The sequence below is a fragment of the Austrofundulus limnaeus genome, unplaced genomic scaffold, assembly GCF_001266775.1.
Source record: "Austrofundulus limnaeus strain Quisiro unplaced genomic scaffold, Austrofundulus_limnaeus-1.0 Scaffold40, whole genome shotgun sequence".
NCBI classification, from domain to species: Eukaryota; Metazoa; Chordata; class Actinopteri; order Cyprinodontiformes; family Rivulidae; genus Austrofundulus; species Austrofundulus limnaeus.
Window position 1 is genome coordinate 736,806 of NW_013952442.1, and position 15,411 is coordinate 752,216.

A 15,411-nucleotide genomic window follows, 5' to 3' on the forward strand; every position below is an offset into this window, starting at 1 on the left:
CACACACACACACACACACACACACACACACACACACACACACACACACACACACACACACACACACACACACATCTGTGATCTGGTTCTTGGAGCAAGCTGAAGGCCGCAACAGAATGGATAGTTAACATCCATATTCTGAACCATGCCTGCGCTGGTTTTGGGGACTCGATTCTTCGGGTTCATTTTTCAGATGTTCACACAAGTGCATACAACACTCATGGCTTCAGATACACGCCCTCCTAAACTCACTTACTCCTCTGGCTAATAAATGTGCTCTATGCAGAGGTTTTTTTTTTTAATTACCATAGTGTGTCTCATTGTTGATATAATATGATGCTTTTGTTTTTCCTCATCTTCCCTTGTGTGGTTTTTAGTTTTTCTGTTAAGGGTTGTGCCTCCTCATGATGTCTTCATGAAGATGATCCTTGCTCTGTGCAGGGTCAGTGGCTGCATGACCCAGAGTACCTGTTCTCCTATGTTTGTTATGTTCTGTCTTCTTCTGAATGGGTGTTCTGAACTGTAATTTCATTGTGCTCTGTACAATGACAATAAAGGTCTATCTTATCTTAAGTGAAAAAAAAACTAATGCATAATGATCAGTAGAAATCGGGGTGTGTTTGTGCTCATTTTAATGCCTGTGACAAAGCTCCTACAACCTTCAAATACCCACACAGCCTGCCTGTGTCTGGGTCAGCATTTCCACGGCAACCTATAGTAGTTCTCCCTCAGCAAACACTCCTTTTCTAAGCGTTGAGAGGAACACAAAGCTTTTGTAGCTTCATCACTGAAACCCCCCCCCACCCCCACAACGTCATACGCTTTCCTTTACAGTGGCTTCACGACACAATGTCTGTTGTTCTTTTTATTTGTCTTCCAAACACAATTTCCACTTTTACTTCAGAAGTGCTCTCGTTCTCCCACTAACATGTTCGTAATTTGCTATTTTTGATAAAAAATCTGATGGCAGCGTGAGAGTTTAGGAACTTAAAGCTCATGTTTTCTGACTCTGAAGCATAAAACAGAAGCGTACCTCCGTGCTGCTCTGATTACCCCTGAGAAAGAAACATGACAACCTACTATAGACATGTTTCCTGACATGTAGCAATAGATAAAACACAGTACAACACAATAAATCAATTACTTTATTCTTCCTTTTCATCTTACTTCTCCCCCCGCCAAAAAATAAAATAAGATAAAAAAAATCAATAAATAATCTTATGTGTTCTGCCTGAGACGACGAGCTGTCACTGCATGTGTACGGGTCATACCTTGGCCCAGCCTTTGGGAATTCTGTTGTTCTTGCTGTTGCTGCTGTCTTCTGGCCAACTTCTTCATCTGAAACGAAGGAGTCAAAGTTGTGAAGAACTCCCAAAACTAACATGCAGGCTTTTAATTTAAAAAGGATGCGCCTCGCTGTTCACCCTTGAGTGAACCGCACAAACTCTCTATGTGTGCGCACTTCATTGTCAAGTATCAAAGGATGCTTCACAAGATAATCATCGGAAAAGAGGAGGGCGTAGACATTTAATGCAAGATTGGGTTAGATTTGCAACTCCTTGCTCTGTTCTTTGCATTTGTGAAAGGAATGTAGTGATAAGTTTAACATAGAGACTTGGGCTGATTTATTGGCTGGACTCTGAAAATGGAACAAAGCTGTTTTTTTGTTATTTTTTCTTTTGAGGACACACATGTAAGGACACCTCACCTTAGCTCTCTGGTTCTGAAACCACACTTGGACCACTCGAACACTGAGTCCTGTCTCTGCAGCCAACGTTTCCCTCACCTAAAGACATAAAACAATCTTTTAGTATCACACAACAAACCAAACCAAAATTAAAAGCCTATAATTCTTAGATGAAATGAATATAGCACATTAAGATCAGTTTATGGTAAGAAAAGATACTGAAAATAACATTATATACAATCACAGGCAGTTTTGCGAGATCCTGCGTGGTTAATTAGAATAAGTCGAAGATGACTCTCAGCTACTACCACACAAATTTGGGTTCAACATCTCTGAAACTTACTGAGTTATGATTGTTTTTTTTGTGTTGGCAACCTTGCTTAGCAGTGGCACCCATCTTGAAAGTGTTMATTTCGATAATTTATTAGATATAGATGTTCATCTACTTTCTGATGGATTCATGAGTTATTGTGCTAACGCTACAGATAAACAAAAGCACACACAGCCACAAGCAAAACATTTTTGCATTTGATGGCAGGCAGTAAAACATTCACTGTACCTGACCGTACTTTGTATGCCACATTTTCCAGCAGTCACACTGTGTCTTTGATTTGCTTTCATTTAAATGTATGTCGGATCAGCACAGGGCTCTTTCTGGATGCTTTTTTTTTTTGGGGGTTATTGCCTTTTCAAAGCCTTGGCTACGCAGGCAGTTCTCCTATCTCAGTGTGACATTCACTGCAGACGGACTGCGTTACAGCAGCCCGCCTCAGTTAACACAGAACAGAATGCTGCTTGGCACTTCAAAGCTCTGCTCGGAGGTGGGGGAGATTTTTTTTAACTTTTTTTTTTAATTTGAGACTTTATTTGTCAAACTACTATAGGGTTTGTGGTCAGCATCTAAATCCCCCATTACTACAAAAAAAGAGTTAAAAAGAAAAACTCACATCCTCATTGTAGTAGTTGATTAAGTTTCATTTTACCTTTCTGCAGGGTTTTGAGGACACCTCAAAGGAGGCCTTAAAGGCCCGTCTCTGTTGAGTGGTCAGAATGGTTCGTGGTCTTTTGGGTCTCCTCGGGTCCTTCCCGTCGTCACCCTTCCCCTGACTTCCAATGCCTTTCTCTGGCTTGACGTCCAGCTCCTCGTCGTCACTTTTCTCTGCAGAAAGAGACATTTTGTGGCGTGATCAGATGTGACTTGAACTGATGACAGGATGCTGATGACTATATTTTTTCTGTGCTCATTGATATTCCCACCACACACAGATGCCTGATCCAGAAGTCTGCAGCTGCAGCTCTTGGGCCACATGTTTTTTTTTTTTTAATTTTTTTTTATTTATTTATTTATTTTTTTGCCTCTACAGAAACTTTCTGTAGCTTTGACCACAAATACATTGGAACTGAATATTTCTATTAGAAAAAGGTTCTTTTTGGCAGATTTGTTTTATCAATTTTGGAAATTTTTGAAAAAAACAAAACTTTGGTGACATAATGATACAACACAGTAATACACAATAAATAATTTATGCTAGTAGCTCTTAGCTGCATCATTGATCCAACTTCTATCCCTGCAGTGTGATTGTTTTCTAAAATCCAGCCACAAATTAAACCTTTTTAGCATATTTGATCAAATGACTGGGTGGGAAAAAGAATATGTGAAAATTTACACATGTATTACAAATGATCATATCACAAGTCATTAAGACAATTTACAAAAAAAAATTGCAAGTCCCTTTGATAACATCAAATATTCATAAGTTTGCTAACATGAAACAAATTAAAGTTAAGAAAGATTAAGTTTAGCATTTTTTCAGGAAAATTTAGCGTGTCAAAAACAAATTTCTGATTTTTAGTATAAACTTAATTATTTCAAAGTGTGGTGCTGACATTAATTAAACATTGAGATAGACAAGAATGCTATCTTTTACTTCAGAGCTTTATCCTTAGGGTGTAGCCAAAAAACTTTTCCCTTTGAAACAATAACTGTCAACATAATATTATAGATAATGAATTTCATATTGCAACAAACAACCACTTTTTGTACATAGTATTTATGTTACACCTTAATGTTTTGATATCTTTATTTAAAGCTTTGAGTTTGGTTTACAGCTTTAGACATGTTATAGTGGAAAAGGGTCAGACTGATTGTGAAGGTTGCAGACCCCTGGCCTAATCAAAGGAGACACATGTTTTTGATCCTTTGTTTTCAATTTATTACAGAAGGAAAAAGACTTTTTTATGATTAGACTTTTAAAATATGTGGAGAGCACACCAAAATATGTCTGTTTGTAGCTGAACTGGTCACACTGTCATTAGTAATTTATTGCTCTCAGCTTTGTCTCATTTAAACCAAATCAGTCTCTGATAAGAAGACTGGATCATAACCAAGATTGGGGGGGTGGCATTTTGTGCTCATGGTTTCGGTAACACAATGAGTTTTGTTTAAATTTAACCCCTGACAAAATGACAGTGTCTAAAACCGTAGTAAACAACAGGACTAAGGTTAATCACCAATCTAAGCTTACCTAAATTGTTGTTGCTATAAAAATTATAAAACTTTTTCAGGGAAAAGTCCTTTCAAAAAAAGAAAGAAACATGTTTTTTTTTTTGATAACAATTTTAAATACGTAGGTTAAACTTTGATGAAAAACCCTAAAAAGCCACACTGTCATTTGTCATAAAACCCACAAAGTTATAGAGGAAAACTAAATCATAAAGAAATATTAATTGCTACCTGAGATGTGGATGAAAAAGAGTTTCCAAACCTGAAACAGCCCTGCTGTGTAAAATGTAAAAAAGTTAATGATTTTGAGGTCTAGATGTTTTATACAATATATACTGTATATATATATCAGAGCTCGCTTATCATCTGGTTCTGATCCATGTCTACATTTCTGGGCTGTCAAACCTTTGCTCCGTCTCCGACAAGCCAAGGTTACCAACGACTCATGTTGACATTTTGCTACATCTTGAAATTTGGAGACGTGCAAAGACGTGGGTGAGTGATGCACTGACGATGCAAGCAAACAAGGGGGGTGGGGGTGGGGGGCAAAGCAAATATTCCCACAAGTTGACAAAAGTTGACACAGCCACAGATGTATTTGACAAATTCGCCGCTTTTGTGCGTGTCTAAATGTAAGCCAGATGGTAGTGAACAGTGAGGCTTGGCGAGATGCCTCGTCGTGTGCGCAGCCTATAGGCGGGGAGCGCTGGAGCTGATAAGAGTGGAGGCGCAGGCTTAGTGCAGAAAGGCCCCAAATCCCTCTGTCACTCATCGTGATACAGTAATTTAATTCTTTCCAGCACCAGATCCTGCCCACGCATGGAGAGCCATTAATACAGACTGGCTTGGCTTCGTCCTGTTTCCTCTTCCTACTGTAAACCTGCACTCCTTGCTTGAATGAACGGTGTTCAAAGACAGCCTATAAGCAGCAGGCGTTTTGTACATCTATGGATTCATTTAAAACTTCAGAGGTCTTCAAAAATAATTGCTTCTTTAAATAGTACTAAATCTAGTGTTTTTTTATTTTACAATCTTGATGTAGGGTATCTATGTTGACTGCCGCTGCAATGGAACAGAGCCGCCTGAATGCAACACCTCAGTGCCATGTGATGATAGCACCAGGGTGTCGTTCTCACTCCGGTGTGAGAGAGGGTCGCCGAGGTGCTCACCTGAGTCTGAGTCATCCGGACTGACGGAGCTGAGCAAGTCCTTCTCCCTCTCGTAGTCAATCTTGCAGAGCAGCTGACCCTCCTTCAGGACAAACTCGTCGCCCTTTCGGAGCTGCCGATCACACACGCAGCAGCAGAAGCAGTTCAGGTGGTAGACGCACTCCAGAGCTCGCATCACGAACTCCGTCGGGGCGATCTTCTCCATGCAGCCGCTGCATTTGGTGGCAAATAACCTGCAGATCCAGGAAAAAGAAGAGAGGAGGTTTTGTGAACAGTATTGCGGTTAAGAAGCAACAGAAATGCGAGAGTCACATGTCTATGAAGGTAAAACAGACATGTTTGGCATTTTGTTGGATTAGAAGCATTTACTTTCCCTCTCTACTTGTCTGTTATCACAGTTCAGTGGAGCTTTAGCTGCCCATCAAGGGGGTTTTTGAAGTTGGCTCGTTGACCCCTTTGGGCAGCGAAAGAAGTGACTCCTTTGGCAACAACTCATCTGTTAAAATTTCAGGGTGGGTCCAGCTCTGCACCAGTCCACCAGTCATCATAGGTACCCAAATCCTCTTACATGTCAGGGAGGGAAAAAAATACAAAGGAACTCCAAACTGGTTGGTGAATTACTCAGCTCCTTTATATCAGTGCACTCTATATGCATCAGAGAGCATGATTCATGGCTGGCTACTGTTCATATCTCAAATCTACGTCTAATATCACGCCTCTATACGGTACAATGCCACCTCTATCACCATCTCCCTGACAAACACCTCCATCTTCTTTTATGTCCTTTATTTTTGAGGGGGTGGGGGAAGATGTTTGCGTTGTTTTATTGGTGACCGAGAGGCATTTCATTTGTCCTCCGTCGTTCAGAATGAAGCCACATTAAACGGATCAAGAAGGCAGAGAGTGCGGTTGATCTTGTCCGGCCGTAAAGCTGGATTTATTAGCGGCTTCTGTGTTTGCCCTGGTCTGGAAGACAGCTGGCAGCCGCCTATCTGTTTGTGGTGAACATCTCTTTCTTTGTGAGGGAGACAGCGAGAGGAGCAGTTGACATCATCGGCAGGGATGAACGATAGCGATGAATATAATGTGTAAATATGAGAGCACGGGTAACCAAAGGATGGTTTTGTTATGCTAATGTTGTTATAGGTACTGATTGAGTCCTGATAATGTGTGTGTGTGTGTGTGTGTGTGTGTGTGTGTGTGTGTGTGTGTGTGTGTTCACACATGTGAGTGCATGTGTATGGACAGCTGTACGCGTGCTTTTTGTTCTCAACTCTGCAGCTTCCTGAAGTAATTGCTCATCAGATCAAAATCAGGAGAGCTTTATTTAATGTCATTTTAATTTTGGCACAATTAATAGGCTATGCCATAGTTTCTAAATATCCATCCACTGTGGTAGAAAATAACAAATTCTGTCTGCCAGCAGAAGACAAACAGAGCATCTTCTAATCTTTTTTTTATTATCATTATTCATACGGCAGCAGAACAACAAAGATGTCAAAGCTGGCACTTTCAGGGTTCAAAATATCCTTTAATCTTTTATTTATTACACTAAGTTAAGAAGATTATTGCTGCACTATGGAAAACCTCGAGGATAATCCCTTGAATAAGAAATGCTGGCATGTTTCTCCAACATGCAGAGTTCTTGTTGAAGTGACCCAAGATCCTGGATCTGTCTTCTAAACAAACCACCAAGTTTTGTCAATACTTCAACACATAAGCAATTCAGTAATATAAAAAAGAGCAGATAAGAGGGGGAAAAAATCTCAGTTTGATGAAATTTTTCAGGTAAGAAAGTGAAAATTTACCAACGCGTGTCTAGTTTTTAGAGGGATTAGAGTGTTGGGATAAGGGAGAACGAGGTGATGAATCTGTCAAGACAAGTTCCCAGATCAAACTCTAATGTTTAGCTAATGATCGGCAGCTTAGGCTCAGAAAGAGAGCGGAAAGATGAGGAAATGACTCGTTAGCACGGTTCGGATGTGTCTGAAGCCTCCGCATTCACCCAAGACTGCTCTCTCTCTCTCCCTCTCTCTCTCTCTCTCTCTCAAATCTTCTCATCTAGATGAAAACATTCTCATTCAGCCCTCTTTTCCTTTCTTCTTTCTTCTCGCCGGGTTTAATCTTGTAAGCCATTATTTTTCTATTTCCCCTCTCTGTCACTTTGCATTATTTTTGCTGCTGTAATTCCCATTCGTCCCTTCTGGAATCTTCCTGTCCTGCTTTGTCCCCGGGTCTAATCTGGACTTTCTGCCTGTTTTCAGTCCCCGCTCCCCATTCTCAGGGGGGCTCGGATGGAATAGCCACGCATGACGCCCCTTCTATGGCAACCACACCTCCACAGGAAGGCAACGCCGACTTTTCGGATGGGCAGAGAAGGCCTTTGAGATGCTGGCAGCAGAAGTAAATCCTTCTCTAAGGAACAAGGAGAATTAGCAGGGAGCAGTGGACTAGGGATTTAACCCTACCCCTCTCCTTTGAAAGGCACAGTCAGTCCCACTCCTGTGGCTAGCCACAATCAAACAGAGGAGGAGTGGGGAGGCGGCAGCGGGGAGAGGAGAACACAAACTCCCTGAATGACACAAGCAGTGGATTGTGGAGGAGCCTAATCCCACTTTAATACCTTTCCAAGTTCAGCTGCTAAAGAATGCTCTTTAAAACAACACCACTGTGTGAGCAGTGAAGGTTGACCGGGGTGAGGCACGCCATTCAACCTCCCCAACATTACCTGATTAGTGGTTTGTGGAGCAGGCCGCCGGGCCGACGCACCAACCGGAGACAGAATGGAAAGATGTAAAAAGTGATTTTATAAATAGAAAAACACACAAACAGGGGCCCGGCGATGCCGTTAGCTGAGGGTAGAAACGACACCAGAGAATCAGACGGAAAGTGAGTTAGCCGATCATTTATCAGTTTTGATCCCAGAAAACACCACGACTATCTCAAATCTACTTCCATGGGCTTGGGTAACACGACGCCCAGTGTTGCATCGGTAAGCAAGACAACACAAAGGGGGACCACCAGCATGACAGCTCTCATCCTGGCTCTTGGTTTTCCCTCCTCCCACACCTGAGCGCACAGATCAAGTGATGAGACCCCTCCTGCGTGGATCAATGGCTGCATCTCAAGCAGAGACCTGTCAATATTTACCCAGTCCTCCCCACAATGGGACTCATAAATGAGAGAGAAAAAAAGAAAGAGTCCATCTCAGCACATACCTCCATCCCAGAGGAATCGTTACGTCCCTCTTTTTTAATCTTACGTGCGCAACATATACCTGTAATCCCTTGTCTGCTCTTTCCTACATTGTCTGTATCCGTCTCTTGCTCTCCATGGCACATTATCACACTGTGGAGGCTTGTAATGCCGTGGAAAATGTACAGAAAGCAGCCAGGAACAAATAAACAACCCAAAAAGCTTTATGAAGAAAACAACAGTGTTTTTCTTACACTTTTTTATGTCTGATGAACTGGTTTTCAAAAAAGTGCAGCTGTGAGACATCAGCACTTCCTCCTCTTCCCTTTATTCTCCATTTGAACGGAATACATGCAGCTTAAAGTGTGACAACGTCTTAAACTCACACCACATGCTGCAGTGACTCATAACGGACTTATAAGAGCATATAATGCTTTTAAATCCCTCTTCTTCACATTTAAATCATTCAGTTTGGGGTTTAGATAAAGCGGAACTGCAATGTGTTGGTCTGAAATCTTCCTTACTGTAGCTCCACAAGCCCCTCTTTTACCCCTTTTCTGAGTTGTGTCTCACATCAACTCATTTTAATGCTGTCTCTTTAAATCCAAACAAGGCACTTCACGCCCCACCTTCACCCAGCATTCAGAGCAGTCCATTGTACCTTGATAGAGGACTTTACGACTATATAGCAGTTCAGAAACTTTGTATTTACAAATTAACTAAGATGTTGACAAGAGAAGACTTGTCCATCCAGTCTTACATGTTGGAGCCAGAGTCTGACCCAGAGCCAGAGGAGAAAGAAGATGACAAAATTGTAGTTGGTAAATCCAGACTGAAAGAACAAGATCATGCATACAAGCAGCCGAAATGATTTTCCTCTGCAGGGTGTCTGGGCTCTCCCTTAGAGATAGGGTGAGAAGCTCAGTCATCCAGGAGGGACTCAGGGTAGAGCCGCTGCTCCTCCACATCGAGAGGAGCCAGTTGAGGTGGCTCAGGCATCTGATGAGGATGCCTCCTGGACGCCTTCCTGGTGAGGTAGTTGGGAACATCCCACTGGGAGGAGACCTAGAGGAAGACCTTGAGACATGCTAGAGGGACTATGTTTCTAAGCTGGCCTGAGTCTGAACCAATGGGGGAAACAAACTCTGGTTCGTTCAAAGTAGACCAAATGTGTCTGGTGTGAATATACACTAAATTAAACTTTAATGCACTCCTGGAGACTCCAAGTACACAACAAAATTTATTTAACAGCAAAAAAGTGTATTTTGCATGATATGTCCCCTTTAACACTCCTGCTTCAGCATAAGGTATCAGGGGGACGGGGGGCAGTAAAAGGGACATGTAGAGGAAAGACAGGTAAATGATAAGAAAAAAGGGACAGAGGTGAGATTGTGAAAAATCACGCAACATTGAGCAACACATGCAACAATCTCCCCCCTCTCTCCTCTGCTTTATTTTTTTCTCTCTTCTGCTTTTGAACAACACTTTGAGAAATACCATAACAATTTAGGAGAAGAATAGGCAGGGCCATTATGTCACGGCAACCCTTCAAAGACGAGGATTATCCAAGCAGCAGCTGTAAGCTATTACTTTGAAGATGTGCTCTTGTGTTCAGGCAGGGAACCAGTGGCCGTGCCAATCATAAAGAGGTGAGCTGTGAGGCAGGTCATGAACAAACTAACAGAAAATAAGACAGAATTTTCACAAATGAATCTAGTAATCAGCGTTATTTTGGGCCCAATGCTTGTTCACGAGGTTTGAATGATGTGATCATTAAATTCTTCCACTGAGTCAGAGCGACATTCTCTTCAGCTTAAACAAACAATAAAAAATGTGCTTGCACATACTGGCACAAAAAGCATGAATGATGCAAACAGGAACCTGGTCTTGTTCAATGGTATAATATAGCAATTAACACCAGATCCTTTACTGCACCAAACAAAAATGATGTTTCTGGTGAAAATTGTAAGCTTTTTTATTTTTAGTTGTTCTTTTTATCCTGTGTCACCTCCTATGTATCAGTGGGAAATATAATGGCATTTACTGCATTTATCAGTAAGGTTTTGATACAAATTTATTTTAAAATACATATTTAAATATTTTTTTAAAACAAAATAAGGGATTTAACAGTGAAAAGCAATTGTTCAGACTGGAGCCCGAATTGTGCACAGAAAACTGATTAGCTTCTCAGTTCAATGTTTATTTTACAGATCTAAAGACATCATTGCACTCCGAGCCTGTTTGTAGCTCAGGAGACCTAAAACAAAAATGGCCACAAATCACGTGGTCTAACAGTTTTTATAATAAACCCGGTCACACCCCAGATGTGATCTCATAGTGAACAAAGAAGCACCCTAAAACAGTTCTTTGTGTGTTTACACTGCTGCAGTGAGGCACGTGTTCTGCTCAAAAGAGACTTAATGATTCTCTCACTGTGTAAAGTAAATGTTTACAGTTGAAGTGTGTATCTAAAATTCAGTTATTCAGCCACAAAATATTAAACACACCCGGACAAGTATGCCCCTTTTCCACTAATGTCACTTAGTGTAGTGTTGGTATGGTCAGTGTTGGAACAGGTCAGTTCGGGTGCTTTTCCATTGACGTTCCAGTCTGGTTCCAGTGGGTTTGTTTTCGGCGGTTGGTGGAGGTGGTTTTTGGGTTTTTTGAAAAAAAAGTTAATGGGCAAAATGAGAGATGGAAACACATTTGATGAATAACTTTTGAAATTTTAAAAATTTGCAAAAAATTTCGAATTAAAATTGAATGGAATCACGACTAATGTCACTGCTACAATTAAAAAAAAATGGTGCCTCGAGTTGTTATTGTAAAGGCAGCTTAGACGCAACCAGTGACTCCACCCCCAAGCCAATCAATGACGAACAGTGTTCTGACATCACATTTTTGTGTCAACTGGGGGACGCTTGGAACCACAACGAAGTAGGTACTAAAAAATGTCTGGTTTCATGAATCTGGCCTAAAAGGCTTGGAACTGTACAGAACCGTACCGACACTACACCAAGTGGTCCTAGTGGAAAAGGGGCAATACATCTCAAACAGTTGTGATGTTTTATAGTTATTTAATAGATAATTAGTAGATATCTGTTAATAGAAAACAGATAAATAGTGAGCGCTGCATGATAATAGAAAAATGCTTGATTGTGATTTTATTATGGATCATTGTGACAGTATCCCCTGCTTTACCACTCCCATATTTTGCCATTACATTGTTCACATCACTCTGTATGTGTCAATTGTGCAGACTTAGAATAAGCAGGACTTCCAGTTTCAAATTCAACAAACTAAACCTTATAAAATGTTTTTGTTGTACATTTTATTTGTTGTCTTGTTCATAGAAGAAACCTCCAAACCGTCGGTCGGCCACTCCTCAGCTCCTCGTGTGTGAAAATGACTTCACGGCAGCCAAACGAAGCACTTAAGCTCTAAGGGGAAACATTTGATTCCCAGATGTTTTGCTTCACGTAGACGAACAAACGTCTTCAGCTACGTCTCAACGTCACGAAAATTACTTTGTTATGTATGACTCCGCTGTCCTCTTCAAGCAGCACACGCTGGATGTTGACCACACTCCCCTAAAAATAGGAGCCCAAGTTCTGCTAATACAAGTGTTTGATTGCTTGCAGAGGCCCTGATGGTAAAAGCAGATTAAAAAAAAGAGAGACGGTTGTGCATCAAAGCAACTGGTTTGTTAAAAAAAAGCACAGAGTCATTTTGCTGCTCAGTCCGTATGAAAAGTAGGTGCCAAACAAAAGTAGTTGATGCTGTTTGTAAGAGCTCTCTCATTGGCTGACCTGCTTTCATTGCATCAGCATTTCTCTTTGCTGCACAGAATCATGGAGAGTAATGAAGCTAAATAAAAAATAAAATAAAAAAACGCCATCATTCCGCTCCCAAGGGCCAGCTCCAGTCAGCTCTAAAAGCTGCTTAATCACCATCCCTTGCTTACTACATTAGCATAATAATGGCCTTTAAATTGAGGCTCTTTGTTTTTTAATTAAACTCCCAGCAGGTAAAAGTAAAACACATTATCAGGAGATGTGTACACCACTAATGGCCCAAAGGTGCCTTCTTCATCACGTAAGCTCTGGCCACGGCGTTGTGCCGGTTCCCCGCGTGGAGGCGAAGCACCGGCCTGCCTGCGAGCTCACAGGGGAGGAATGAGACAAGCTGATTGCACTTGGCATGGCAGAGATAATAGCAGGGACGTGCTCGGTGGGTTAGAGTGTGCACACGCACCTGCCCTGCCTCTCAGAGGGAGCGCACTTAGTGAGAGCTGCTGAACAGAGCAATGCTAGAGTCTGGAAGGCTGTGCCGGTTGAAGTTAGGAAGAACTGGATTAGTCTGTCCCACATATCAGCCGTGGTGAAAATAATTATTACCCCTTTCATTTCTATGGCAGTGTAAGTTCCTGTGTGCTGGAATGTGCAGCTCGTCGGACCACTCTCTGGCCAGACGGACATCCCGGGCTAATCCGTGCGTATCAGTACACCGCACAGCTGCAAAAAGAAATCCAAAACCCTTACACTGTCTTCTAAATGGTCTCTTTAGGGTTCACAGTTTACTCAAAACCTGAAAAACAGCAAGGAAGGGAGGTTGTTTGCACGTGTTCTAGCTATAAAAAAAAACAGAAAAAAGGCAAAACGTGCCCTTATTTCTTCTAACTTCTATCTGTTAAAAAACATTTCTTCTATCAAATAGATAGGGTTACATTTAGGTCAAACTGGGCTAAATGAAACATAAAGTCTCACACAATAAATAAAAGTTCAAGCAGTTCTTAGAGGAATGTATATATCACCCTCCACCTTTCATGTGAGAGCTCTTGAACAACATAAAAAACAGTTATAGCTATGTTTCCTGTTGCCTATGGTTGATTAGCTGTTGCAACCATCTTGCAACAGCTAGATCATTTGATCAGTTTGTTTCCAAAAATTAAATAAGCTGTAGATCAGATCCAATAATTTTTTTGAGCATTTTATTTAATATTTTCCAGTGGTTCAAGAGATATTTCATTAGACAAAGGCACAGATAGTCACCTGACTATTCCTTTTTTTATTTTTTCATTTTTTTTAGCAAAAGACGATACTTAGGTCAGTACTACATACATCTCCCAAAGTAAGAGAGTAGACCATGGGCATAGTTTGCAGAGGGGTCAGGGGGTTTATGACCCCTAAAATAATTTGATCCAGTCAATATAACGCCCCTAATAAAATTACATTATTTGCTCTAACACAGTAGAATTTAACTGGTTAAGTACACAGCCACAACTCTCTTGCTACCTTTAGGTAACGTTGACCTGATTTCAAAATTTCCAATGTCATATTTGTATGTCTAAGCATAATTGTTGAAATTGACATGCAGTGTTTTAGTCTGCTCTTGTCACATAATGGCTGTATTTGCTCATCATGTGTTGTAATTTTTCCTACCCAAATTGTAGTGTACCAGGTAAATATATATACACTTGGAAAATTAAGAAATTAAGGTATGTCGTATAATACATCCTAGAAATGTAGAATATATTTATTACTGGTGGAAAAAATGGGGGGAAAAAGTAAGCCTTTTCTTAACTGTTGAAGTGACGTGGAACAGAATGCGAGCAGAGTAAATACAAAAAAAAAAAAAAAATACCGGGAAAATTAAGTAAATCAGTAAAAACTTTCAAATGTATTTTAACCCCAAAATATCCTGAATCATTTTACAAAAGTAAATGATATGATAAATAAATAAATAAATAACCCCGTCACCCAATGATAGACCTAAAGTTATGCCCTTGGATTAGACTCTCATCACCAGGCCCCGTTGCTTCTCCTCTCCTTTTTCCTAATGAGTCGCTACAGGAAAACAGCGTGGAAATAATCCTTGGCAGCCGCACAGGTAGAACAAAGCTGACGGAGTGAAAAGGACAGTGTATTGGGCAGCAGAGGAGGCTAAGTACACATCTAAATACAAGAGTAAGCAGGCGAGCACACACGATGCTGTTTGGACAGCTGCTGTTCCTGACGATGTAAAATGAGTGCAACATCACATTTGAGCTCCGTTTTTAAAGCCTAAGACAAACAGCACACTCTGCGCAGCAGCATCTGTGAAAAAAAAATTATTTCTGCGACAAATTTTTGGGAGATATTTTGGCTCATCTTCTGCTTACTGTTTTACCTGTTATTATAGCTTCTAATTTTTGGAAAAATAAATTAGAACCCGTCACGTTTAAAAGGCCGTTGCTGCAACAGGTTTGTAACACAAAACCGGGAATGCTGGACTGACTCTGTCTCAAACATTTTACAGAAAATGCATTCAACTCTGATATAGTTATGAATGAATCATTAGCTGAGTGATAATCAGTGCCACGATTGTTGTTTACACGTTAGCATTTACTGTTAGACTCAACTTACTGTTTGCAAAAAATCTCACAAACTACTTCAGAAATTTTAATGAAACTTTAAGAAAATAATAATTGGCAATGCATCTATAATTAATTACTTTTTGGAGTCAGTCTAATTCAAGATAACCATCACATTTATTTAACATTAGCCAACACCAAAATGTTAAAATTCACAGATATTGACTTAAAATTTGATGTGATAATAGCTAAGAGTCATTCACAAAATATATATTAATATTGCAATATCTCTGAGCTTGACTTTTGACAATATTTTACATGATCCTGTTATTTTCAAGGTTTGATGAAATGGCTTAAACTGTGCCATTTTTGAACAGAACATGATCTTATTCTAAAACTTTGTCTGATTATAATTTCTCAACACAAATGAAACTATTTTTTTAATATCAAACCAAGTGTTTGTAAGAAGTAATATTGCTGGTGCAATTTCTGCAGGAATCACGTC

The 15,411-nt window shown here is 40.4% G+C and overlaps 1 protein-coding gene across 2 annotated transcripts in view; it reads right to left on the reverse strand.

Moving 5' to 3' along the window:
- lmx1bb (LIM homeobox transcription factor 1, beta b) overlaps positions 1-15,411 on the reverse strand; it is a 49,429-nt gene that overhangs the window by 3,148 nt on the left and 30,870 nt on the right. For both annotated transcript variants that reach the window (XM_014007178.1, XM_014007176.1), the window contains 4 exons: positions 5,360-5,592; positions 2,671-2,846; positions 1,709-1,786; positions 1,272-1,338 (listed from right to left, as the gene is read on the reverse strand). In XM_014007178.1, the coding sequence (XP_013862632.1) occupies positions 1,272-1,338; positions 1,709-1,786; positions 2,671-2,846; positions 5,360-5,592 (554 nt within the window). The remainder of the gene's footprint in view (positions 1-1,271; positions 1,339-1,708; positions 1,787-2,670; positions 2,847-5,359; positions 5,593-15,411) is intronic.